At 46.2% G+C, this 27,009-nt stretch overlaps 1 protein-coding gene across 1 annotated transcript in view; it reads right to left on the reverse strand.

The window, feature by feature from the left end:
- Positions 1 to 27,009, reverse strand: part of NKAP (NFKB activating protein) — an 80,433-nt gene that overhangs the window by 17,783 nt on the left and 35,641 nt on the right. Inside the window, exons 6-7 of the mRNA XM_029607834.1 lie at positions 20,602 to 20,714; positions 15,191 to 15,266 (exon numbers count right to left, since the gene is read on the reverse strand). Coding sequence (XP_029463694.1) covers positions 15,191 to 15,266; positions 20,602 to 20,714 — 189 coding nt within the window. The remainder of the gene's footprint in view (positions 1 to 15,190; positions 15,267 to 20,601; positions 20,715 to 27,009) is intronic.

The following is a 27,009-nucleotide window of genomic DNA, read 5'->3' on the forward strand; positions in this document are numbered from 1 at the left end:
CCTGGAGTTTCATTTCGTGACCCCTAGTTCTACTGATTTCTTTCCAATGGAAAAGGTTTATTGAATGTGCATCATTAAAACCTTTCAGCATTTGAAGGTCTGCATCATATCTCCCCTGCACCTCCTCTCTTCTAGGGTATACATATTCAGATCCTTCAACCTCTTCTCATAGGTCTTCTCATACACCATTTTGGTCACTTTTCTCTGGACCGCCTCCATCCTATCTTTGTCCCTTGTGAGATATGGACTCCAGAACCTAACACAGTACTCAAAATGAGGCCTCACCAAGGGCATTATCACCCCTTTTTTCTTACTCTCTATGCAGCCCAGCATTCTTCTGTCTTTAGCTGGCAATACGGTACACTGCCCTCTCTCAGAGGAACAAATAAAGGGCCTTCTGTTCTCAGTGCACATGGTATTATTTTGGTGAAAAACAGATCACTTGAGGAGAAATTAAATATGGGTGTGGAGTGGTACACTTTTCTCTTATGAAAGTACTGCAGTCACTGACTCATCTAGTCAAAGAGAGCACAACTATGAATACCACTTTCTAGGTAAGAGGCCAATTCTAACAGTGTCAACCACGAGGTTGAGTGAGACAGGAGGTCTCGAAACTGTAGGTTTTAAATTGCCAGCAAAACATCTGTAAATTGTAATCAAGAATAAAGTGAGAACAGAATTTCCCATACTTTGAAAAGCAAGCCATGATAGCAGTAAGGTGCCAGCCTCATTGATGAAGCATTGAGACTTGATGGCAAAAGAGCAAGTATTGATACAGATCCTTGGTAGAACAGGTGAAAGGAAACAGAGGATCCACCTGGTACCTGGATGAAGATATCTGCCATCTAAATTTGTACTCCTCTTTGGGGTACAGCCTCCTCTTCAAACATATGCTCTGGACCTCTTTGAACAGTGAGAGGAGGAAGTTACCAAATGTTGAACTCCCTTGCTGTCAGGTTAAGCAAGGGAAAGTTCATAAGGTATAGATGATCTTTCCCCTGAGGTAGGAGTGAGTGTTTGACTCTCAGAGGAATCAGGAGGAGGAATAACCATCAAGCGAGATATGAGGAAAATAATACACACTGAGTGGATCATGCTATGATAATGAGGAAAAAGTAGCCCAAACCTAAAGAACTTTCAGAAGGGTTCTTACCACTAACTGCATTTGTGGACAAGCCTCCCATATTAGCCAAAAAGAGACTGGCGCAAATCTGTATTCACTCTGTAGAATGGAACCAACTCCTTCTTGACACTTTTAAACTCAAAAAGGATAAAGGGCCCAAAAGGCTGGATCATTTATTAATTGAAAGAAAGTCTGTTCTGTGAAGGAAGCCTTTGCAACCAAGAGGTCATACCTATTCTGTTGAGATTCTCGGCAGAGGATCATGGACTCTGTGTCTCTTTACTTGCCTACGATTTCACTGTTTGGATCAACCATCACATTCCTTGCATGGAGATGGGAAATACCTCTAGCACAAACCTGAATGGTTCATGGCTCCAAGAGATTTATCTGGAAAAAACATGTTTGTAATAAACTATGGTCCCTGAACAGAAGGAACCAGTTAACACCGGATACAGGAGAAACCTCAAATGATGAGCATTCCCAAGACCAACAGATTTAGCCACGTATGAAGGGACATGTTCATCATTAAGGAACAAATATAAAGTGTAACATGTGTAATATGACTGAATCCAGTGTGAGCCGATGGTTTAGGGGCACAAGGGGACTACAAGCCACATGGCTGCCATGTGGGTCAAAAGTATCATCATTGACTCAAGATGATGGGACCTTCCTTCAGTGAAGCTCTAATGCTTAAGAACTGAGGGCTGAAATAGTTTATCAGATCTTGACACCAGCCATTCATCTAGGCATGAGCAGATACAATCCCCCACTGTTTAGATGTGCTACTAGCACCACCAATAAATCAGTGAAGACTTTCAGGCAACCAAAATGTCAGAGGGTAGCTGTCCATCAAATTCTGCATATTCATCCATCTTCCTGATTTGAAAAATACGTCATGGTGGCGTGAGGGGCATTCATCTTGAACTTCTCCTAGAAGATAGAACTCAACTGGTCTAGTATCCTTAAAGATGCAAAAAGTTAGTGGGAATAGAATCATGTGCCACACTCTTCGGGAGGAACAATTCTAATGCGTACTGGCAAAGGAACCACTTCTTTTCGAGATGTGATTTTGGTGTCCGAATGGGAGATCAAACCATGATGATGCGCTAGAAGGTGGAGGAAGTGTTAACGGTAAAGCACATTCTGTAACCTTACGATCTCAGTCCTTCATGACTTTTCTGCAACTGTTCAAGAAATAGTGGAAACTATTCACCTCAGATGGAGTCAGATGTGCTCCAAGACCTATCAAAAGCTGGGATCGGGTGCTGCCCCTGAATCCCTGAAACAGAATATTGTCTAAGATGGGGATATCAGTCCACTTACTATTATTATCTGAGCATCGGAGAGAAACGATCTGAAGCCCCGCCCCCTGACGTCACCGAGGGCAACACCGATAGTTGAAAGGCGCCCTCCCACCAGGCGCCGCGCGTCGAAGGGGCGCGACAAAGGGGCCCTCCCCTTTGTGCACCCCTTCGTGCAATCCGTAGTGCATGTTCCAACTAATATCTTTGCAATTGATTGTCTCTCTTTCTTATTTAGTATGCTTCCTGGTATGCCTTTTGTTCAATTGTTAAAATTTCTTGCATTTTGAAATTTTGTAAACCGTTATGATGGCTTTACCGAATGACGGTATATAAAACTCAAAAATAAATAAATAAATAAATAAATAAAATATGAGGCTGAGCTGCCATATGAACATTCCACAGAGGGTTCTGGAGGAGTTAATACCCCAGTATCTTTGAAGAAAGAAAGGCCTTTTTTGCCGCTACAATGTCTATCACACTATGATGAGCTAAGGTGGTCAGCTAAACCACTATAGCATCGGGATCACTGCTATTTAAAAAAATTATTCAAATGACTAATTACCTTCATCCAAAATTCTGACAGGAGAGGTCCACTGACAGGGATAAGACTTCTTCTGATCAGGGAAGAAATGGATCGTCTTAGAACTTGAGCTTAGGGGGATCATGACCCCAAATAAGACAATAAGTGAGGTGGGAACTCTGCTGATGTCAGAGCAAGAAAAACGTGGACTCTCCTGGAAATAAGCCTGTCATCTTGTAATATATCTGACTTTTGAATGAGAATGTCCTGGCTGTGGAATTTCAAGTAGAAAACACTGATGGGGTTCTGGATGCACATACGTAATGAAAATTCCACAGCTCCCCCCCAAACGGGGTAGGGCTCACTTCTGTTGTGACAGACGTGCACTTTTCTTGAACAAAATCCTCTTGAGACACTTGTATTGGGTTCTATGGAGGAGATCCCATCTAGTCTACTTGTGCCAAGAAATGGGCTCTGGCGTTTTCTGATGTAGAGAGGAACTCTCAGATTGGGAGCCACAACTTCTGTGCTGAATGCCAGAGGCTTTTGCAGAGATAATGCAGAGCACATCAAGAGCATCAATGAAGCAGGGACATTGAGTGCACGGATGGTACAAGTGTCAGATGGTGCAGCTGCATTGAGTGTGCTGATGTTGCAGATGCAATGATGATGCAGGAGCATTGAGAGCATCTGATGGAGAAGTATGGTGTGCACCAAAGGTGCAGATGTATAGAGTGGTGTCATTGCACTGATGGTGCAGATGCAGTGAGTGCACAGATGATTCAGATGTACTGATGATGCAGTTGGAACCAACGTGCCAATGATTCGAGTGCACCAAAGGTGCCAGTGCTCAAACATGGGAGTTCGAAGCATCAAGCACGTCAATGATGCTGATGAGTCAAGGTGCTGACGCCGATGCATCAGACAATGCTGTGGAGATACTGATTGTATTGGGGCACTCCTGCACTGATGGCTCTTTCCATGTGGATGGCTCCTGTGTTGAAGGCACATGTGCAGACTGTGCCAGGCGCTCCTGTGTCAGTTAGTGGGCGGTTCTTTATTCGAAGGTGCTGGTTAGTGATATTTCTTCTCAACTCAACCCATAGACTACGAAGCTACAGGGAGAGGGAGCCTTGCTCGAGGAGCTCCTGCTCCACTCAAATATATGATAGGAGAGTGTCCGTCAGACACTGATTCAAGACCCGTGGAAAAGAAAATGATAAGAATTATTTATTTTCTACTTTTTTTTTTTTAAAGCATGAAATGTTAGTATGAAGTGTCTGCCTAGGCAGTGATAAAAATTGTGGAAAAAAATGAGATATACAATATAATTTCACAAGAGCAAGTGAGGGTACACATTTGTGCTCCAACGCAGGCAAAGAGATTGAGGTGCTCATGAGGCAACGTGCAAGTGAGAACTCCTACACATATTCAGTAGGAAAACCTCTAGAACTAAAGAGATGGGTCCATCCGGTGCCATTTGATGACATTGCCCCACGTGTCATAGCTAATTTGGCCCTGCTCATCAACGGAGAAAAGCAAGTTTTGATTACCGTAAATGGTGTTTTCCGTAGATAGCAGAATTAATTAGCCATGCTCAATGGGTGACATCATCTGGTGGCACGACGTGAAGATGTCTCTCAAAGACAATTAAAGCTTTTTGTATGGACATAAGAACTTGCCATGCTGGGTCAGACCAAGGGTCCCATCAAGCCCAGCATCTTGTTTCCAACAGAGGCCAAACCAGGCCACAAGAACCTGGCCAGTACCCAAACACCAAGAAGATCCCATGCTACTGATGCCGGTAATACAGAGGCCATTCCCTAAGTCAACTTGATTAATAGCAGTTAATGGACTTCTCCTCCAAGAACTTATCCAAACCTTTTTTAAACCCAGCTACACTAATTGCACTAGCCACATCCTCTGGCAACAAAGTCCAGAGCTTAATTGTGCATGGGGTGAAAAAGAATTTTCTCCGATTAGTCGTAATGCTACTTGCTAATTTCATGGAGTGCCCCCTAGTCCTCCTATTATCCGAAAGTGTAAATAACTGATTCACATCTACTCAATCAAGACCTCTCATGATTTTAAAGACCTTTATCATGTCCCCCACTCAGTCGTCTCTTCTCCAAGCTGAACAGCCCTAACCTCTTCAGCCTTTCCTCATAGGGGAGCTGTTCCATCCCCTTTATCATTTTGGTTGCCCTTCTCTGTACCTTCTCCATCGCAACTATATCTTTTTTGAAATGCAGCGACCAGAATTGTACACAGTATTCAAGGTGCGATCTCACCATGGAGCAATACAGAGGCATTATGACATTTTCCGTTTTATTAGTCATTCTCTTCCTAATAATTCCTAACATTGTTTGCTTTTTTGACTGCTGCAGCACACTGAGCCGACGATTTTAAAGTATTATCCACTATGATGCCTAGATCTTTTTCCTGGATGGTAGCTTCTAATATGGAACCTAACATCGTGTAACTACAGCAAGGGTTATTTTTCTCTATATGCAACACCTTGCACTTGTCCACATTAAATTTCATTTGCCATTTGGATGCCCAATCTTCTAGTCTCGCAAGGTCCTCCTGTAATGTATCACAATCCGCTTGTGATTTAACTACTCTGAATAATTTTGTATCATCTGCAAATTTGATAACCTCACTTGTTGTATTCCTTTCCAGATCATTTATAAATATATTGAAAAGCACCGGTCCAAGTTCAGATCCCTGAGCCACTCCACTGTTTACCCTTTTCCACTGAGAAAAATGGACCATTTAATCCTACTCTCTGTTTCCTGTCTTTTAACCAGTTTGTAATCCATAAAAGGACATCGCCTCATATCCCATGACTTTTTAGTTTTCTTAGAAGCCTTTCATGAGGGACTTTGTCAAACGCCTTCTGAAAATCCAAATACACTACATCTACTGGTTCACCTTTATGCACATGTTTATTAATCCCTTCAAAAAAATGAAGCAGATTTGTTAGGCAAGACTTCCCTTGGGTAAATCCATGTTGACTGTGTTCCATTAAACCATGTCTTTCTATATGCTCTACGATTTTGATCTTTAGAATAGTTTCCACTATTTTTCCTGGCACTGAAGTCAGGTTGACTGGTCTACAGTTTCCCGGATTGCCCCAGAGCATGCAAAGGTGTTTCAGCGCGATCGTAGGTTCCACAACTCTCTTTAGTCAATAAAGCAAGTTGATTCAATCCCAGTTGTTGCTGTCCAGGAAGGGTGGGTTTTGCATAGCTAATTCATCCTATTATCTATGGAAAACACCGTTTAAAACTTGCTTTTTTTCCGTTAAGAAGGCTGAATTGGCCATGCTAAATGGGGAGTCTCAAACTGAGGGTTACCATAACATTTAAATGTGATTCTTTCTTCCTTTTTATTCCCTCCTCTCCCACGCCTGCAACCAGGACTCCTTCCTTAACAGTGCTAAAATGACATGGCAAAATGGAGGACTGCTGCTCCCAATGAACTGGCTGCTGCTTGATCTAGGCAGTAATGCGAGGTGAAGGTGAGAATAGATGACCAGGTGGCAGCTTTGCATATATATCTTCTATAGCAATGTTATTTTCATGAGCAATTGATGCCGCTGTAGCATGCACCTGATGTGCCTTTACTGGGCTCAAAAGGTGGAAGGAGCATGCAGTGTAGCAGTGTTTTATGCAGGCTGTTATCCACTTAGAAAGTGCCCGCTTTGTCACTGGGGTTCCCAGTTTGTTCGGGTCATAGGAAATGAACAAGTGAATTTCTTTCTGATGAACCCGAGTTCTTTTATAAGCCAGAGCTCATTTACAATTGCGTGTGTGAAGTAGCTTTTCCCTTTCATTTTTGTGGGGTTTTGGGAAAAATGTTGGTAGTGAAATGATTTGATTCAAGTGGTAAGAACTTTGGATTGGGGTGAAGCGTTACCTTATCATGGAAGAATTGGAGATAGGGTGGAAAATGGACTAAAGCTTCGATGTTGCTTACTCTGAGTGCAGAGGTTACAGAAACCAAGAAGCTTGCCATCCAGGTGAGGAATTTCAGCAAGACTGACCCCAAAGGCTCAAATGGAGGCTTCATGAGAGATGACAGGATTATGCTGATGACCCAAGGAACCAGAGGACGTCCTAACCGGTGGTCGCAGGTAAAGAAGTCCCTTCGTTAAGTGGGAAATCAGTGGTATGAGGAGATTGGAGTTCAGTTTTCCTGGTTATGGTAAGCCACTGGAATGCCCTTCCAGAGGAAGTGGTGAAGACCAGATCTGTGAAGGACTTCAAAGGGGCATGGGATAAACACTGTGGATCCACAAAGTCTAGAGGACGTGAATGAAGAGTGGGTGGCTCGCGGGAATGACGGCTACTACCTGGAGATAATACCCTTAATCATTAAACATACACATGGTTAACGCGACTCCAACATTGCTCTAAGCTTCAACAGCAAGAGGAAACGTGGAGAAAAGGATTTGCATTCACAAAAAAGCGGGGAGAAGCTTGCTTGTTACAGCAGTTACTACCCCAAACCAAATAAGCCTGATACTTCACTTTCAATGCATATCCAGCTTAGCTCTCTGCTTCAATGGCAGGGGAGAAAGACTGATACATCACGCATATCCAGCATAACTCTCTGCTTCTACAGCAGGGGAGAAAGACTGAATCTTCACTTTCAATCCATATTCAGCATAACTCTCTGCTTCAATGGCAGGGGGAATGAAGAAAAGTGGATCTATATACAGACAACAACCAACAAGGACTGAATTATTTAGTCTGGGTAAACAAATAAGCATGGGTATAGCTTGCTTATTGCGGCGGTTACCACCCCTAACTAATTAAGCTAGATATTTCACTTAGATGCAGTTCCAACACTGCTCTCTACATTAATGGTGGGGGTGGAAGGGAAATAGAACCAAAAGGTTACTAAGAGCCAAGAGTAACAGTTAAGTATGAGAAAAAAAAAAGTGCGAAACTTGCTGGGCAGACTGGATGGGCCTTTGGTCTTCTTCTGCCGTCATTTCTATGTTTCTTACCGAAGTGGTTACTAGTCCGGTGACAGAAAGATGGTATAGGTAAGAAAATAATTGTCTTGGTTTGCAGGTGAACACGTCCAGTTAATGCTGTGTGCACCAAGTTGAGTAGCGATGCCATTTAAATGTGTAATTATGGCAAGTGAATGGCTTCCTTGCCAACAGAAGGACTTCTTGGATGAAATCCGGAAGGTTCCAGTATGCTAAAGCCTCGAGTTCAACATCCATGCAATTAGATTTAGGTTGGCATGTAACGGGTGAAGGGGAAACCCCTCCTCCCTTGTCAACAGCCTCGGTTGCTCCCAAGGTGTGGTGGAGGAGCGGCTGAGTATTGTACAAGATAAGCATACCATGGTTGTCTGGGCCATGCAGGGGCTATGAGAGTCATCTTGGCACGATCCCATATTCCTTTTTGTACTGGTTGGAGATTAGCGATAGCAGAAGAAACGCATAGAGGAAGCCTTTCTTCCAGGATAACAGGAACACGTCCGGCACCTTTCAGTGGAAGCCTGGTCAAATTGAACAAAACATTGAATCTTCTTGTTGTTCTCTGTGAAGAAGTCTATCCAGGGTTGACCCCCACCACTGACTGAACAAGCTACTGTTTGAGCCAGAGACCATTCATGTGGGCAAAATATTCTGCTAAGACAGTCTGCCTCTACATTCGCAATCCTGTTATATACATGGCTTGTAGAGACAGCTTGGTTTAACAGCCCAGTTCCATACTTGTAAGGCTTCTTTGCACAGGGGCCAAGATCCCATGCCTCCCTATTTGTTGACGTAAAACATTGCAACTTGGTTGTCCGTATGGATCATCAAGGCAGTTCCCTTGAGGTGTTCGAACACTCAGAGCGTTCTGCATGGCTCCGAGTTTCAGTAGACTGATGGAGTAGGAACATTCATTGTGATTACAAAGGCCTTGCGTTTTGTACTGGAAAGGTGAGTACCCCTACCCAGTGTAGAAGCATCCATCGTTAACATCAGTTGGTGTGGAATTGGATGTAAGGGGCAGCCCTCTTCCAACATGTTTGTTTGTAGCCACCATTTTATGTCCTGTACCACTGAGTTATTTGAACTCGTGTTGATAGTGGTTGAAGGAATTGGCACCACTGGCTTTTTAAGACTCCACTGCAAATGGTGCATATGGAGTCATGTTAAGGGAACTACATGTACAGCAACTTCCTTATGACAGAGTATTACTAGTATATGGTGAACTGCTGTTGACTTGTGTGTAGAAGTCCTTCTCCTATGGCATGAAATCTGAGAGTCCTCTTGCGAGGGAGAAAAGCCTTGTATCTGATGGAGTCTATTTCTGCTCCTATGAACGGGAGTAGCTGTGTTGGTTGAACCACTGATTTTTTTTTTAGTTGATGAGAAACCCCAAATCCTCCGGACAGTGAATTGTCATCTCTGTGTGTGAACGTAATGTGCGTTCGTTTGGTGCCACTATTAACCAATTGTCAAGATAAGGAGAGAAGCATACTCCGATACAACACAGATGTTCCACAACCACTTCTAGACATTTTCTAGGGGTAGAAAAGAATCCAAAGGAGAGGACTTTATATTGGTAGTGAATCTGTCCAATCCTGAAACAGAGGTTGCACCAACAGGAGGGGGTGTATCAGTATGTATGCCAATGCCTCCTTGAGGTCGAGAGAGCACATCTAGTTGTTGGGCTGGATGAAGGTAATATGGTACCTAATTATGTCATTTTGAATGTTTCTTGATACAGATGCTTGTTTAGTGCTCTTAGATCTTAGATCTTGTTTAGTGCTCTTAGATCTTAGAGCTCCCCAATCCTTGCTCTTAGATCAAGGATTGGGCGAAAATATTTTGTCTTTTTGGGAATAAGGAAGTAATGTGAGTAGTACTCCTTTTTGTAATTCTGGGGTGGTATCTCCCATATCACATTTTGTTGGAGTAATCTGTTCACTTCTTGAGTTAGAAGAGCTATATGGCTGGGGTTCATGGGAGGAAGTGCTGAACCAGGTAATCTCAATTGGCACTGGAAGCTGGGATGGCAACCCGTACAAATGATTTTCAGGACCCACTGGTCCATGGTTATTTTTATCCAGAACTGTAGGAAATTCTGAATTCTGCCCCCGACTGGAGTTTGTGGCTGTGGCGATGGACTGGCTAAAACACTTGCTGCTGTTTTGAAGGTGGTTGTGACTATGATTTCTGTGTGCGTTGGTTGGGCTGACATCCCTTTTGTTGAGCGGGTTGCTGTTGCTGGTATGCAGGCAGACAGTAGGGTTGGTATGCCCGGTATTGTCTACAAGGACAGTATGGACATTTAAATTGAGAGAAGTAGCATTAGTTACTCCCTCCCGGCTTGCTCTGTGTTGATAGAAATTGGACAGCCACATTCTGCTCTTTTAGTTTAGCAACTGTTTCTCTTAACTTCTCCCCAAATAAATGATCTCTTAAGCAAGTGAGTTTCTCATGAACATCTTCCCTAATGCCACTTGCTCGCAACCAAGCCATTCTTCTAGTGCTTATGGAAGCTGCCGATATTCTGGCTGTAGTGTTGAACACCTCGTAGCCTGAACGGAGCAGGTGCTGCAGACCTTCTTCCAAATCATAAAGAGGCTGCGGTGTAATCTGCTCACCTGATTCTAACCTGATATACAGTTGAGATTTTGTACAAAGTCATATAGATCAGTGGTTCCCAACTTTTTTCATTTTGTGGCACACTTGGCACGGGGTCACTTCATTATTGCACACCACCCACTTCCCCATCATCACTTTCTCTTAACTTCCCTCTCTCCCTATCCCTTGGCATCATCACCTTCTCCATTCCCTCTTCCCCCAGCATCATAATCATGCCTGTCCCTGACATCATCTTCTTCCCTTCCCTATTTCCTACTCCCTGGCATCATCACCTTCCCTCTCCCACCAACTCTTCCTCCTTCCTTGTATTATCACTTTCCTTCTCCCTCACTCTCTGGCATCAGCGTTACCTTCTCACTCCACCTCCTCACCTCTGGAATCATTACTACCTTGCCTTTCCTTCTACCCCTCCCCCCAGCATCATCATCATCATCATCATCACTTCCCCCTCTCCTTCCACCACTCTCCTGCACCCCCTGGCATCATCACCTTCTCATCCCTATCACCATCATCATAAGAAAATAAGAACATTACCTTCCCTTTCCTTCTACCGTTCTCCCCCACCCCCTGGCATTATCATCATCTTCTCTCTCCCTCCTCCTCACCTCTAGTGTCATCATTATCACCTTCCCTCTCCCTCCATCCCTCTCCCCAACCCCAGGCATTATCATCATTTTCACCACCTCTTTCTCACACCCTTGCATCATCATCTTCCCTCTCCCTTCAGCCCCCATCATCTTCCCTCTCCCCATCATCTCCTTCCCTCTTCCTCCACCCTTCTCCTTTATCCCCTGACATCATCAATTTAACTCTCCCTCCACTCCCCATGCCAATCACCTTCTGTTCCCTTTCCCTTCAACCCTAGCATCACTTGCCCCTCACTTCCTGGTATCATCACCTTCCCTCTTTCCACTCCTATCCCCCACTGACATCACCATCAATCTTCTGTTTCCCCCACATCCTGGCATCACCTTCCCTCAACCTCATTCCCTGGCATCATCATCACCTTTCCTTTCCTCTCTGCCCCCCCACGCACTGTGGCACATTCATCTGTCCCTTTCCCCACTTCACCCCCAAACCCTAAAGAGCAAAAATCTGGAAGCAGGCTTACCAAGTGCTGCTGCTTCTTCCTTTGCCAGCCTCCCTCTGCAATCTAAACTGCATGGGGCCAGCAGGTCTCACAAACCTGCTACAGAGCCCCAAAGCAGTTTGTTGCACAGAAGAGCCAGCAGAGAGGAAGCAGGAGCAGCTGCTGCTAAGCGCTGCTCTGACGCCCCCTGCTGGCAGGAGAACATTCTGCAGTCCATGACGAAAACAGGAAATGAGACTGCAGCGGCAGCACATCTGCACTCCAGCCTCGGCACACCAGTTGGGAAACTCTAATATAGTTATTGGATCATGTAGAAGTGATGATTTTCAATTCTTGCAGTTAGCATGGTTCCCCAGAAGACTTTTTTTTTGCTGAAGTCATCGAGTAATCTGTGGTCTTTACCTGGTGGTATACTGGAATGCACCACTCCATATCTGGGGGATTTTTTCAAATGGAATTTTACCTTCCTAGCCATTACTGGTCCTAAGAAAGGTGTTTCCCATTTCTTTAATAGCACTGTGTCGAGCACAATGTGAGATGATATAGTAGAAGGTTCTGCCAGTATGTCCAGTATTTTGAGGAATCCCATGACATCTGTACATGGGTCTCTTTTTTTTCTCACCTCTGAGGGCAGTACCCAATTTCTCGACAAATCTAGAGTAAGTCAAGTCCTCTAGTAGTGGTGTGTGCTCCAGCAGTTCTTCTGAGGGATCCGATGGTAAAATTATGGAACTGCTCAGGCACTCCCCTGGTGAATGTTCTGATAGTGGGCATGGAGATGGTGAATGAAGCGGTGAATGTTCCTCTGCTGGCATGGTAGGAGGAGGTAATTCTTCTAGAAGAGGTGAAGTTGGCATTAAAGAAGGATGAAGAAGGAGAGGTAGGCAGTGGTGGTGCACCTACATAAGAACATAAGAAATTGCCATGCTGGGTCAGACCAAGGGTCCACCAAGTCCAGCATCCTGTTTCCAACAGAGGCCAAACCAGGCCACAAGAACCTGGCAATTACCCAAACACTAAGAAGATCCCATGCTATGGATGCAATAATAGCAGTGGCTATTCCCTAAGTAAACTTGATTAATAGCAGTTAATGGACTTATCCTCCAAGAACTTATCCAAACCTTTTTTGAACCCAGCTACACTAATTGCACTAACCACATCCTCTGGCAACAAATTCCAGAGCTTTATTGTGCGTTGAGTGAAAAAGAATTTTCTCCAACTAATCTTAAATGTGCTACTTGCTAACTTCATGGAATGCCCCCTAGTCCTTCTATTATCCGAAAGTGTAAATAACCGATTCACATCTACTCGTTTAAGACCTCTCATGATCTTAAAGACCTCTATCATATCCCCCCCTCAGCCGTCTCTTCTCCAAGCTGAACAGCCCTAACCTCTTCAGCCTTTCCTCAGAGCGGAGCTGTTCCATCCCCTTTATCATTTTGGTTGCCCTTCTCTGTACCTTCTCCATCGCAACTATATCTTTTTTGAGATGCATTATCTTTTCAACTGGTTGAATAACTGGATACACTAGAGGAAAAGGTGGAGGTGATACCTGAGAAAAAAGAAGACTTCTTACAATATTTGTGATTTGTTCCACTGCTTGTTGCAATCTTTGCCCCAGTGATAGTGTAGAGGCATCTTCCTTGGAAACCAAAATCTGGTCAGGGTCCAAGTCTGGAGGTCTTACAATGGGAATGATCGAGTCAACTGGTTCTGGGGCTTGAAAGCAGAAGCACCTGTTGCCATAAGGTGATGGTTTACATCAATCTAAGAGTAGTGGATGGCAAGGAATACATCAGATTAAAGGCTTGATAGGTGCCCAAAGGTAACCTGGGTGGAGGTCTCGCTGCCTGTAAAATATTTGCCTCCATGCCCTTTTGTGGGATATGGGTTGGCTGATACCTATCCGATTGGGAAGAACTGAGTTGAGAAGGAAGGTCAATGTCAATGTGGTGTCTGTAATCCTTCTCGACTTCCTCGTTTCTTGTATTTTTTTGATTTGCTTCTATGTTGTGACTTCTGTGCTATCTTGCTTGGCACTGCCTTGTGCCATTTGGGCACCGTGCATTGTGTCTTTTTTGTATGCCATGGCATTAAGGTCTCCATGCATCGTGCAGCATTTGCCGAAGGATTTTGCACTTTTGGTATGCCATGTGTCAATTGTCCACATGAGTCGTGTGCAGATTAATTTTTGCTTGGATGCCTGCTTCTTTTTATGCATTGTGGCACTCTGAGAAGGGTGCAACACTTTCAGCATAGGTGATGTCTCTGATGGTCGCTGAGGCTGAGTGCACCGCTTCTTGGGCCATGAGTTGTCCTTGTCAGCTGGGAATATATGGAAGGACTTTCTCTTCTCTCCCTCTGCACTCCAACTGCTGCCCGAGTTGGTGCTGCCTGTTGGGGGCTTGGGTCTCCATCTGGAGTTGGGCTACTTTCTCTGCCCTCTGTCATTGAGCCCTTGGGGACATGCGGCCGCAGACCCTTCAATTAGCCTGGTCATGATCTGGGCCTAGGTACAAGTAGTAATAATTGTGACCACCCATGATGGACACCTTGTGTCCACACGAGCAGTATTTGAAGCCTGATGGTCAAGAGGCCATGGTAGCACTGAAAAGTGCTTTTGGTGTATCACTAATAGAGATAAAAGATAGAAAGTAGGAACAAATAATGAGAGAATGAATCTCATTCATCCGTGTGAAACATGGATGAAAAAAGACTGAAGAGAGTTCTGAAACCTAAGATTACGCAGGAATGCCCATGTATACTTAGTGTACAAAAAAAACTTTAACTGACAGTTCTGCATCGTGCCGCCAGATGACGTCACCCATTGAGCATGGCTAATTCAGCCTGCTTATCGACGGAAAAAACATATTACAAGGGTATCATTAATTGTAAATAGCCAAAGAGGGGGATGTTTATGCAGAAGGATGAACTTGGACTAATCAGCAAATAGTGAAATAAGTTAACATTTTTCTCCAACTATGTTAAATTTTACTCAGCTAACTGTAAAACTACACCCATTATTAGGCTGTAATACCCTGTGATGATCTCTCTCTTTTTATTGCTTTTTATTATTAAAAACAAAAAAGAAAATAACCCCTCCCCCAAAGAAGTCAGTGTGCAGTTTTACAAATGTTATGTGTTTTTTTTGGCATTTTTCAACCAGGACTAGAAGTGCTACAGCAGTGATTTAATCTGTCCATCTGTCTGGGGGCCACAATAACTTCCATGTTCCCACACCAACCAGAGTCAGAGTCAAATTTGGGGCAAGGGAAGGTGGGGCATAGTTCTGGCAAGTACCTTATTGAAAATGACCTCAGTTTGATGAGGGTGAGTCCCTTCCCAATAGGGTTCAAGGTCTAAGAGTGCTCCTCACAGTTTGTCCTCACTTGTTCAAACTTAAGAGACAATATCACAAATCATCATGTGTGAAATTTATTATAGCTTCTACTGTAATCTACTGATTTTTTCCATAGGAAGAATCTCAAAAATATCTCAATAGAGGGTACCAGCTATGTTTGCTTACTTCAAAGGCTTATCATCTTGAGATGCGTGCATGATGGGCGTTTCTGGTCCTACAAAATCTGCCTCTTCTGTATTTCCTGCATGGATACAAAAATAAATCAGACAAGCACTTCTTACCTGCACATTTACCTCAAAACAGCCTTTCAAGAGCAATGTTCCTCAAAGTGCTTATTCCATAGTGCTACAGACTCATAGGAGAAAAAAGTCCTGTGAAAAAGGAAAATTGGTTCTTTCCTGCTAATTTTCGTTCCTGTTGTACCACGGATCAAACCAGGCTCCTGGGTTTTGCCTCCCTTCCAGCAGATGGAGACAGAGAAAGCTTTACTGACACTGCTACTTAACCACATGTGCTACCTGCAGTTCCTCAGTATTAATCTATACCCAAACCAATCACAACAAATTTGAAAAACGTCTCAACTTTCAAAAACTTACAAAATATAAAAATATTCCCCGCTATAAAAACTGAATGAGCGGACGACTCTCTCCCTCAATAAACTAGGCGGGTTCTGGACTGATCTGTGGTACTACAGGAACAAAAATTAGCAGGTAAGAACCAATTTTCCTTTCCCTGTATGTACCCGGATCAGTTCAGATTCCTGGGATGTACCAAAGCTCTCTATTCAGGGTGAGACCTGGAGAGTCCCACTCGCTGAACACTCTCACCAAAAGATGGGGAAACCATATGTTCCACATCTAGACGATAGTGTCTTGCAAAAGTATGTAGCGACTTTCAAGTTGCTGCTCTGCAAATCTCCTTTGGAGAAACAAGCTGAGCCTCCGCTCATGAGGCCACCTGAGAATGCGTAGAATGAACACACAATCCCTCCAGAATTGAACAACCTCAAATAATGTAGGTGGAACCAATAGCTTCCTTAAGCCAACAAGCAATGGTAGTCTTAGAAGCCTGAAATCCCCTCTTCACACCTCTCCATAGAACAAAGAGGTGATCTGACCTCCTAAAGTCATTTGTTATCTTGAGGTACCTCAATAAAGCTCTTCTGACATCTAACAATTTGAGCTCCCTTGCATGCGAAGCAGAATCGTCCACTGTGGGAAAGGCTGGAAGCTCCACAGTCTGAGTCACGTGAAACGCAGAGACCACTTTAGGCAAAAAAGAAGGTACAGTCCTCAACGAGACCCCCAACTGTGAAATCTGAAGGAATGGATCACGACACAACAGTGCTTGCAATTTAGAAATCCTCTTATGGCCACCAGAAAAACCACCTTAAGAGTCAAGTCCTTCAAAGTTGCTCTCTGGAGAGGTTCAAAAGGAGCCTCACATAATCCCCCCGAGGACCCGAAGTGGAGGACGCAAATTCTTTGTCCCCCTAAGGAACCGAATGATGTCTGGATGTGCAGAAATAGAGGAACTATCTATCTTGCCACAAAGACAACCTAGAGCTGCCATTTGCACTTTAAGTGAGCTGAGAGACAAAGCCTTTGGCGAAACCTTCTTGCAGAAAAGACAAAATGTCAGAAACTGACGACCTGAGAGGGCTAACACCTTTGGCGGAGCACCAGGACTCGAAAACTTTCCATACCCGTACACAGAAAATATTAGTAGACTTTCTCCTGGCTTGCAACAACGTAGTGATAACCGCCTCTGGATAACCTCTATGTCTCAACCGCCACCTCTCAAAAGCCATGCCCTTCCTTCTTTGGGACCACACAGTAAATGGAATACAGAGCCCTGCGAAGCTCTTTGCAGGGAACCGGCACCACTGCCCCCAGGCGACACAGATGGTTTAGCATTTCTCGAACTGCTACTCATTTTTCTAAGGAGCCGCACGGGGAAATTAGAATCAAATTGCAGACAGGACGAGCAAATTCTAAAATGTAACCGTCTCTTACCACACTGAGAACCCACTGATCCAAGTAATACTGGCCCACTCCTTGTAAAACCTCGCCAGACAACCTCCTATAATGGGATTGACTGAGTGGACCAGCCTCGCCTCACTGCATGAACTTAACACCAGAAGCACTCCCCCTGGTGGTGCCTGGAATAGCCTTCGTGCACCCCGCAAGGATTGACCCTCGAACCGCCCCTGAAAAGGGGCCCGGACGTAGGTCTCGACGGCCGAGACCTCCTATCTAGCTGAAAATGAGAACATACCTGAAAAAAAACTCTTGACTTTTGGTTTATCCTCCAGCAACCTTAGGACTTTATTATCCCCTAGAGACTACATCAATTGCTCGAGGTCCTTCCCAAATAAGAGTCAACCCTTAAAAGGCAGTGAGTCTAACTGAACCTGGAGGAGACGTCCGCCACCCAGTTTTGCAGCCAGAGTAACCTTCTGGTGGAAACCGCAGAAACCATAATGCGAAAGGAAGTACAAACCAAATCATACAGAGCATCCGCTCCATAAGTCACTGCCGCCTCAACTCTTTCAGCCCTGTCTGCCTCCTCACCAGTGGTTGGCAGGTTCTCTTGCGTCTGCTGCACCCAGCGGAGACATGCCTGTTGCATAAAACTAGAGTACACAATTGCACACAAGCCCTGGGCCAAAACCTCAAAAATTCTCTTGAGGTGTACTTCCAACATACGATCCTGAACATCCTTCAACATTGCTGACCCTACCACACGTATGGTTGTCCTTTTAGTAACTGCTGACACCACAGCATCGACCTTAGGGAGAGCAAAAAGTTCCAATGCTTGTTCCAGCAACAGATAAAGGTTTGCCATGGCTCTTCCCACCTTTAAACCGGAATTGGGGGATTCCCATTCCGTTTCTACTAACTTCTGTACCGACTTGTGATACAGGAAGGCCATGGGAGGATCCCGCATTCCATCAAGGACTGGATCTGCCCCATCCAATTCAGAGTCCTCCTGTGGGATCTTAACCCCAAGAACTTGAAAGGCCAGCAGTAGCAAGGCCTCCTGCTCTTCTTTTCTAAAAAGCATACAATCTTTGGGTACTGAGACTGACATATCATCCCCTTGACCCGCAACTCTGGCTACTGGATCCACCAGAATATCCTTGTCCTGAGTCTCCTCTGCCCCTATGGGCATCTTGACAGACTCAGAGTCACCTCTCCCCCCCCCCCCCAGGCCAGAACCCAAGGGGAACCTGATGACCTCTGGACCTGAGTGACCTACTTTCTCCCAGAAAGTATGTGTTTTGGGTCCACTGTACGCCCCTTCGTAGGCTGGGCCAGAAGGGACCACAGTTCCCTGGCTGCACAGGCTGCCTACTGCTTGGCCAGATAAGCCTCATGCAGGAGTAGCACATCTGCCGAAAAAGGCCTAAGAGATCCAGCCCTTGCAGGAAAATCACCAGAAAAAGGCAGCCTGGGGCTCACTATGCCCTCAAAGTCTCCCTGATTGCAGCCGGAGACAGAACGGGCCAGGGACAAACATGGAGGAGCCTCCCCCTTCCCCCTGGCAGAGCGGGAATGGACGAATGCAAATCCAAGATGGCCACAGTTCCCGTGGGGATCAGGGGAGGATCAGCACCACGGCAGTGCCCTGGAGCGACAGCGGAAAAGCAGTGGAGGACCCCCAACACTGTTTCGCGGGAGATGGACAATCGGACGGGCCCTCCCCTCCTTCTAAACACATGACACAAAGACCGAGCCTGCCAAGCCGTGATAGCGAGAAGCCGCATGAGCGGTATGCCGAGCCATGGCCATCTCAGAGAGCCCAGATAAACAGCCCCGAAAGAAAAAAATAAAAGTACTTCAGCTGCTTAAAAAAAACAACAAAAAAATAACTAACTGAGAGGGAGCCGCTCACTAGCAGGGCTATGAAAACTGCCTTTACTTTTTTTTTTATTTTAAACTTTATTGAAAAATTCAATAAATGAGACACCAGCCTACAAAAAATGAATAGGTAGCCTCAGACCCAAAAGCCTACCTGGAGCCTGCACCTGCCTAAGTAGCCTCGTAGAGGGGAGAGATCTGGACCACCAGATTTACTCCCCATGGGCAGACAGGTCGAGCACGCACAAAGGTCACCAACCCCCGGCTCACCCGCCTCAACCAGATAGGGAGAACCCACTAGGATTCAGAAAAAAAAACAAACCCCGGGAGGAAGGCTCAAAAGGAAAAATTACCTCAGTGGCATAACTACAGGTTTGCACCCATCCTCCATCTGCTGGAGACAGAGAAACACTGAGGAACTGCAGATAGCACATGTAATTAAGCAGCAGTGTCAGTAAAACGTTCTCTGTGTCCACCTGCTGGAAGAGAGGCAAAACCCAGGAGTCTGGACTGATCCGGGTACGTACAGGGAATAGGGTATGTTTTTAATCCCTACTTTCAGACATCTGATGAATGGTATCTTTAATACTCTTAACAGAAAACAAGGGGGTTACCTGCACGGAGCGGCAGTTACTATCCCTAACAGAAGGCATGAGAGTAACCTGTATGGAGCGGCAGTTACTATCCCTAACAGAAGGCATGAGGGTAACCTGCACGGAGCGGCAGTTACTATCCCTAACAGAAGGCATGAGAGTAACCTGCACGGAGCGGCAGTTACTATCCTCAACAGAAGGCATGAGGGTAACCTGCACAGAGCAGCAGTTACTATCCTCAACAGAAGGCATGAGGGTAACCTGCACGGAGCGGCAGTTACTATCCTCAACAGAAGGCATGATGGTAACCTGCACGGAGCGGCAGTTACTATCCTCAACAGAAGGCATGAGGGTAACCTGCACAGAGCAGCAGTTACTATCTCTAACAGAAGGCATGAGGGTAACCTGCACGGAGTGGCAGTTACTATCCTCAACAGAAGGCATGAGGGTAACCTGCACGGAGCGGCAGTTACTATCCTCAACAGAAGGCATGAGAGTAACCCGCACAGAGCGGTAGTCACTATCCTCAACAGAAGGCATGAGAGTAACCTGCACGGAGCGGCAGTTACTATCCTCAACAGAAGGCATGAGGGTAACCTGCACGGAACGGCAGTTACTACCATTGGAAGCTTGCCGGGCAGACTGGGTGGACCATTTGGTCTTTATCTGCCATCATTACTATGTTACTATGCATATCTTTGATCTGTCACACCCCAGGATATGGTCATGCAAGGGACAAAATCACTGCTGGGAAGGGAATTTTTGCTTCCCATCTTGTGTGACCCCAGTAACTGCAGAAGAAATTATTCTTACTTAAACATTATCTTTAACAAATTTCTGTGTTTCCTTAGCTTTATAATTCAACAGGTATATGCCATATGAGGCAATCTTGGATCTGCAAAGCTACAGGACTACTTTCCATACATTTTCTGCCCACATCTTGAGCTTCTGCTAGGGCAATGTACTACGGCTGGTTAATCGTTGTGCCATGCTTTCAGATCACAGAATGCTAGTGAAACACATGCACAATAACAATTCTCTCTGCTGCTATTTCTCACACACTCATAAAAAAGCTTCCCAGCTAAACCGGGCTTTTAGTCTTTAAAACGAAAGAACCCACTTGATCTTTCAATCCAAACGTCGTCGCCTGGCATTTCTTCCTCATCAGAGTCGTCAGAGCTAGAGTCGCTGGATTCTCTCCGTTTCTTACTTCTCTTTTTCTTGGACTTTTTTCTGTCAGAAAATCAGCATCAGAAAGAAGAACAAAGCTCATTCTGCCCTCTTCAAAATCAACAAAAATACTTTGTGGTTTCACCCAGTCCAGGACTTTCCGAACCTGTCCTGGGGACCCCACAGCCAGTCGGTTTTCATGAGAATATATCCATGATAAATTTGCATATACTGAATCTCCATGATATGCAAATTTCGCTCATGCATATTCATTGTGGATATCCTGAAAATCCAACTGGCTGTGGAGTCCACAGGACATGTTTGGAAACCCTTGACCTAATCCCTTATTTATTTAAAAGCATTTGATATTCTGGCTTTTACTAAAGGCACGCTCAAGACAGTGGAGTGGGGTAGCAGTCTAGTGTTCAAGTCCCACTGCCACTCTTTGTAACCTTGAGCAAGTCACTTTACCCTCTGTTGCTTCAGATACAACTTACAGGGTCATTTATCAAAATGCGTTGGGGTGCTAATGCCCACGATAACGCGCATGATAAATACCGCATCATGAAATATGTATACAAATTTAAAATTAGTATTCAAGTGGGAGGAGCTTGGGCAGAGTAAATAGAAATGAGGGTTGGTTAATGTGGCATGTAAAACTAACACACAGCAATACAGATTTTAACACACCTATTTTCTGTGCATTATGCCTGCATTAGCTGTGCGTTACCGGCCAAATTTTTTTTTTTTTTTTTTAAATCACAAATGCCAGTTCGAGAGGGGAGAGGAGAGCCACAGAGAGAAGGGCATTATGAACTCGGGGAGAGGCTTGTGGGGTGGGGTGGGTTTTGGAGGGCAGTTTTACATGCACACTCATGGGTTCGAACAGCACAGTTACCATCAGTGAAGAATTAATGAGATTTGGAGGGATGAAAGATGAGTAGATTTGAATCGTGTTCTCTCTACCTAGCTGCAATCAAGCTAGGTAGAGAGTAAATGTTACAAATGTACTCTTCTTTTACATTTCATCACTCCAAATCACATTAAATCTTCATTGATAGTAACTGTGCTGTTTGTACATATGATTGTGCATGTAAAACTGCCCTCCAAAATCCACCCTCCAAACCTTACTCCGAGTTACTAGTGCTTCCTCTTACAGTGGTATAAATAGTTAACTTTTTTGTGTGCCTCTATAGAGGCAGGTGCTCTCGCTCTTTCTCTCGCTGTGTGAAAATAACATGATAAATATATCACACATTGCAGTAAATACCTACGCGATGCGGTATCAGGAAAATTAGCCTAACCACACCCCCTTTTTTTTTTTTTTTTATCATCACAGGTGCTATTTTCACTATATTTATATTGAAATGATGAATCTAAGACTTAGAAAGAAAAATTGGTTCTTACCTGCTAATTTTCGTTCCTGTAATACAGCAGATCATTCCAGACCAGTGGGTTGTGTATCCCTACCATATGGAATCCGAGAACAAAAACTTATAAGAGAGAGTGCCACCCGCAGTCCCTCAGTATCAGCCTGTATCCAAGCCCTTAAAACTAAACTTCAACTAAACTTCAACCAAGGGCGACCAATCCCTCCCAACTAACCAGAGGTCTAGGTCGCCTGAAACCAACGAAACATACATTGGTAAGCCACCGGCCCTGCTGTTTAACAGAAATCCAATTATTCCTTCAGAATACTAAAAGCTCCACAGACTGTCTTTCGGAGTCAGAACGGGGTGGGCCTCTGGAATGATCTGCTGTATTATAGGAACGAAAATTAGCAGGTAAGAAGCAATTTTCCTTTCCTGTACATACTCAGATCAATCCAGACCAGTGGGATGTACCCAAGCCACCTTATACTGGGCGGCCCTCCGAAAGACTCGCTCGCAGAACACTTAACGAAGGACGCCTCCTCCTGCGCCCGGACATCCAAACGATAAAGCTTGGTGAAAGTGTGAAGGGAAAATCAGACAGCTGCCCTACAAATCTCCTGCGGAGAAAGAAGTTGACACTCCACCCAGGAGGCCGCCTGTGCCCTTGTGGAGTGGGCTCTCAACCCCACAGGAGCCTGCTTTCCTTTAGAAATGTACGCGGAAGCGATAACTTCCCGAAGCCATCTAGAAATGGTAGCTTTCGATGATTTGTCTTCCTTCTTGTTCCCGGAAAATAAGACAAAGAGGTGGTCTGACCGTCGAAAAGCATTAGAAACCTCCAGATAGCGGAGAAGGCCGCGCTGCATGTACAACAAATGCAGCTTCCTCTCCTGGGAGAAATCACGGGAAAAATCTGAAAAAGCTGGAAGTTCCACCGTCTGATTGACATGTAAAAAAAAAGAGACCACTTTCGGCAGGATCAAAGGAAGGAACTGTTCGCAAGGATACCCTGTCTCGGTAAATTCTCAGGAAATGGTCTCTACAGGATAGGCTTGCAGCTCCGAAATCCTCCGTGCCGTACAGATAGCCACCAGGAACACCGTCTTCAGAGTCAAATCCTTCAATGACGCAGTCTTCAACAGTTCAAATGGTGCTTCGCATAGAGCGCAGAGTACCAAATTTAAGCTCCACTCCGGGCATACTTTGCACACTGGCGGACGCAAATGCTTCATCCTCTAAGAAACCTGATGATATCCGGATGCATCGTCAGCTTCTGACCCTGAGCAACATCTCAGAGGGCTCCCAAAGCAGCTACCTGAACTCAAAGCGAGTTAAAGGTTAAGCCCTTAGCTAACCCTGCTGCAGGAAATCCAAAATCTGGGACACCCCACAGCCACAGGGCTCAGGTTCCTCTGCAAGCACCAATCTTCAAACACCTGCCAAACCCTGGCATATGCCATCGATATAGCATGTCTCCTAGCCTGAAAAAGAATGGAAATTACCGACTCAGAATACCCTTTCAGACGTAACATCTGCCTCTTGAAAGCCAAGCCGCGAAAAAGAAATGATCGACCCGATCCGAGAATATAGGCCCCTGACAAAAGGTGCGGAAGATAAGCTAGATAAAGAGGACCATCCTCCTCCAGTCACACCAGATCCACGAACCAGGGACGCCTGGGCCACTCCAGAGCCATGAGCACCACAGACCCGCGATGCGACTCTATCCGCCTAAGAACGCGGCCTATGAGAGGCCATGGGGGGAAGACAGAGAAAAAATCCCGTGGGCCATGGACACACCAGAGCATCAAGCCCCACTGATCTGTGTTCCCTCCTTTGACTGAAAAACCGAACCGTTTTCAAGTTGGTTCGTTGCCATCAGGTCCAACTGCGGAGCTCCCAATCTGGCGCAAATGTGATTCCATGCCTCGGAGGACAACTCCCACTCTCCGGGGTCCAAGTGCTGTTGGCTGAGGAAGTCCGCTTGCACGCTTCCACTCCTGCGACATGTGACGCGGCTATGCCCCCGAGATGAATCTCTGCCCAGGCGAACAAACGTTGCGCTTCCAGCGCCACTGCAGGGCTCCTGGTTCCCCTTTGCCTGTTGATATACGCCACTGTGGTCGCGTTGTCGGACAAGATGCGCACCATCTGACCCCTGACTAAGTGGAGGAACACCTGAAGGGCCCGGCGAACCGGGTTTTGAGTCTGCTGATGGACCAAGATTTCTCAGACATTCTCCACAGGCCTTGAGCGGTCTTGTCTTGACACACCACTCCCCATCCGGAGAGGCTGGCATCCGTAGAGACGACCACCCAAGCCGGGGGTCCAACTCCACCTCTTTCTCCAGGTTGCGATGCAACAGCCACCAAGAGAGACTGCGTCTGGATTCCTGAAGAAGAGGCAACGGAATATGGAACTGCTCCAACACAGGGCTCCACCTGGACAACAGAGCACTCTGTAAAGGTCTCAAGTGCGCAAAAGCCCAAGGACCCAGCTCTCATGTGGATGCCATGGAACCCAGGACTTGAGAGATAATCCCAGGCTGTTGGCACTGTCAAGTGAAGAAGTCCTTTCACCTGAGTCTGTAACTTCCGCAGTCTGTCTGTCATCAGGAAGACCTTGCCCTTTTGCATGTCGAACTGCGCACCTAGGTACATCAGGCTTTGAGTGGGCACCAACTGGCTCTTCTGCAGATTGATGACCCAACCAAGAGACCGTAGGGTGGTCATCACTCTCTGGAGAGATCTCTCAGAGTCCTCCTGAGACTTCGCCTGGATGAGCCAATCGTCCAAATATGGATGCACCCAAATCCCTTCTTTGCACAGAGCTGCTACTACTACTACCATCACACCTTGGTGAACGTGCAAGGAGCCATGGCCAGCCCAAAGGAAAGAGCCCAAAACTGAAAATGCCGACTGAGCACCTTGAACCTCAGGAATCTTTGATGGTCCTGCTGGATCGGATGTGCAGATAAGCCTCCGTTAGATCTAAGGACGTGAAGAACTCCCCTTTGCACACCGCCGCAAGCACTATTTGGAGCGTTTCCATGCAGAACTTGGGAACTTGTAGGCACCGGTTCACCTTCTGCAAGTCGAGGATAGGACGAAAGGACCCTTCCTTCTTGGGAACCACGAAGTACACCGAGTACTACCCCTGGCCCTGCTCTGCAGGAGGGACTGGACAAATGGCGTGGAGATCGAATGGAGAGTCGCCCACACGACCTATCGCTTGCCATGAGAAATCACATGAGACTCTATAAAGGCGTCCTGAACTGGAAACAAGAAATCTAGAATGTAACCGTGCCGGACTACCTCCAAGACCAACCTGTCTGAGGTAATCTTCTCATAGAAGCTGGATAATCTGCCTCCTACAGCTTCTACATGGGAGTGGGGGCCCCTGGCCTCATTGGGAGGCTTAACACCTCCTGAGCCCTGACCTGTACAATCTCTGGGAGGCCGACGACCTCCACGAAAGGACTGCAGATGACCAGAGCCTTGCTTGGTCCCAGGGGGAGGAACAGGTTTACCAAAACGAAAACGCTGAGAATCCCTAAAACGAGCTTGTGAAGGAAAAACCTTCTTACTCTGCTTCCTATCTTCCGGCAACCTACTGCCCTTAGTCTCCCCCAATAGCTTCATCAACTGGTCCAAATCCTCCCCAAACAGGAGTTTTCCCTTGAAGGGGAGATTACAGAGCTGCACCTTAGAGGACAAGTCCGCCGACCAGTTCCATAACCATAAAAGCCTGCGAGCCGCCACAGAGGAAACCATACTACGCGCAGAGGTGCAAACCAAATCATAGAGAGCATCAGCCACATAAGCCATTCCTGTCTCAAGGCGGGCCACTTGCAAGGGTAAATGGTCGCCCCCTGCTACCGCCTCAGCAACCTTTTGGACATAACACAGACAGACATACTGCATCATGCTGGCACACACTGCCGCGCGCAGGCCGAGCGTGGAGACATCAAACAAACGCTTCAGCTGAATTTCCAGTTTGTAGTCCTACATGTCTTTCAAAGCAGCTGCTCCAGCCACCGGGATTATTGTCTTCTGGGTGACTGCTGAATCAGCCGCATTCACCCGCAGCTTCAGAAGGTCCAAGGTCTCCAGAGAGAAGGGGGTAAATATTTGTCATCGCTCGGCCCACCTTCAAGTCGGAATCAGGAGTCCCACTCTCTTGCCACCAACTTCCTGATCTTCTTGGACAGAGGAAAGGTGGTTGTCTGTCCTCGCAGACCATAGAGCACCAGATTGACCCCCTCACTAACAGACTCTTCCTGAGAGTCCTTAACCCCCCCAACTCTTCTAAAACTTGGGGAATCAATGGGCACAGCTCCTCCAGCTTGAACAGCTGGACAACTTAAGGGTCATCCCCCTCCGGGATTGGGAATCCATCCAAGGCCAGGTCATCCGTGTCAGGCTCTCCCAGATCTGGGGAGGGATCAGATCCCGGGACCGTCTCCTGCATGTCTGGGGGTCCACCTTGCAGTGCCCCCAAAGCGTCCCTTCTGGAAACCGGGTCACCCCGTGCCTGACGGAGACCCAGGGGCTGCAGGGGATCCTGCGAAGAACATTTGGCTCCCCCGCTGGACAGGTCCACCGACCGCTCCGCTGTCCTTTTAATTCTGGATCTTTGATTGGCCAAAAAGGCCTGATGAAGCAGCACAAATTCAGGAGAGAAATCCACAGGCTGCTCCCTCACCCCCTGCTGGGGCTCGGGCTATACAGCATCGTCTGGAGGCGCAAAAACCAGCTCTACAGGGGAAAGGGGGGGAGGGGAATCCCCCTCCCGGCACCACAAGGTCAGAATCCTTGACTTCCAAGGCAGAGGCAGGAGGCCCGGCCGAACGGAGGCCTAGCCTAACTGAGTGGCCCCCTCTTGAGGGGCCCTCCTCTCCCGACCCACAGTTAACGCAGAGAGAGCGCAAATCCAATCTGCCCCCTACCGCGTCACACGTGCGGCAGATGGCCATCTTGGATTTCGGC

The sequence above is a fragment of the Rhinatrema bivittatum genome, chromosome 6 (assembly GCF_901001135.1).
Source record: "Rhinatrema bivittatum chromosome 6, aRhiBiv1.1, whole genome shotgun sequence".
Classification (NCBI taxonomy): Eukaryota; Metazoa; Chordata; class Amphibia; order Gymnophiona; family Rhinatrematidae; genus Rhinatrema; species Rhinatrema bivittatum.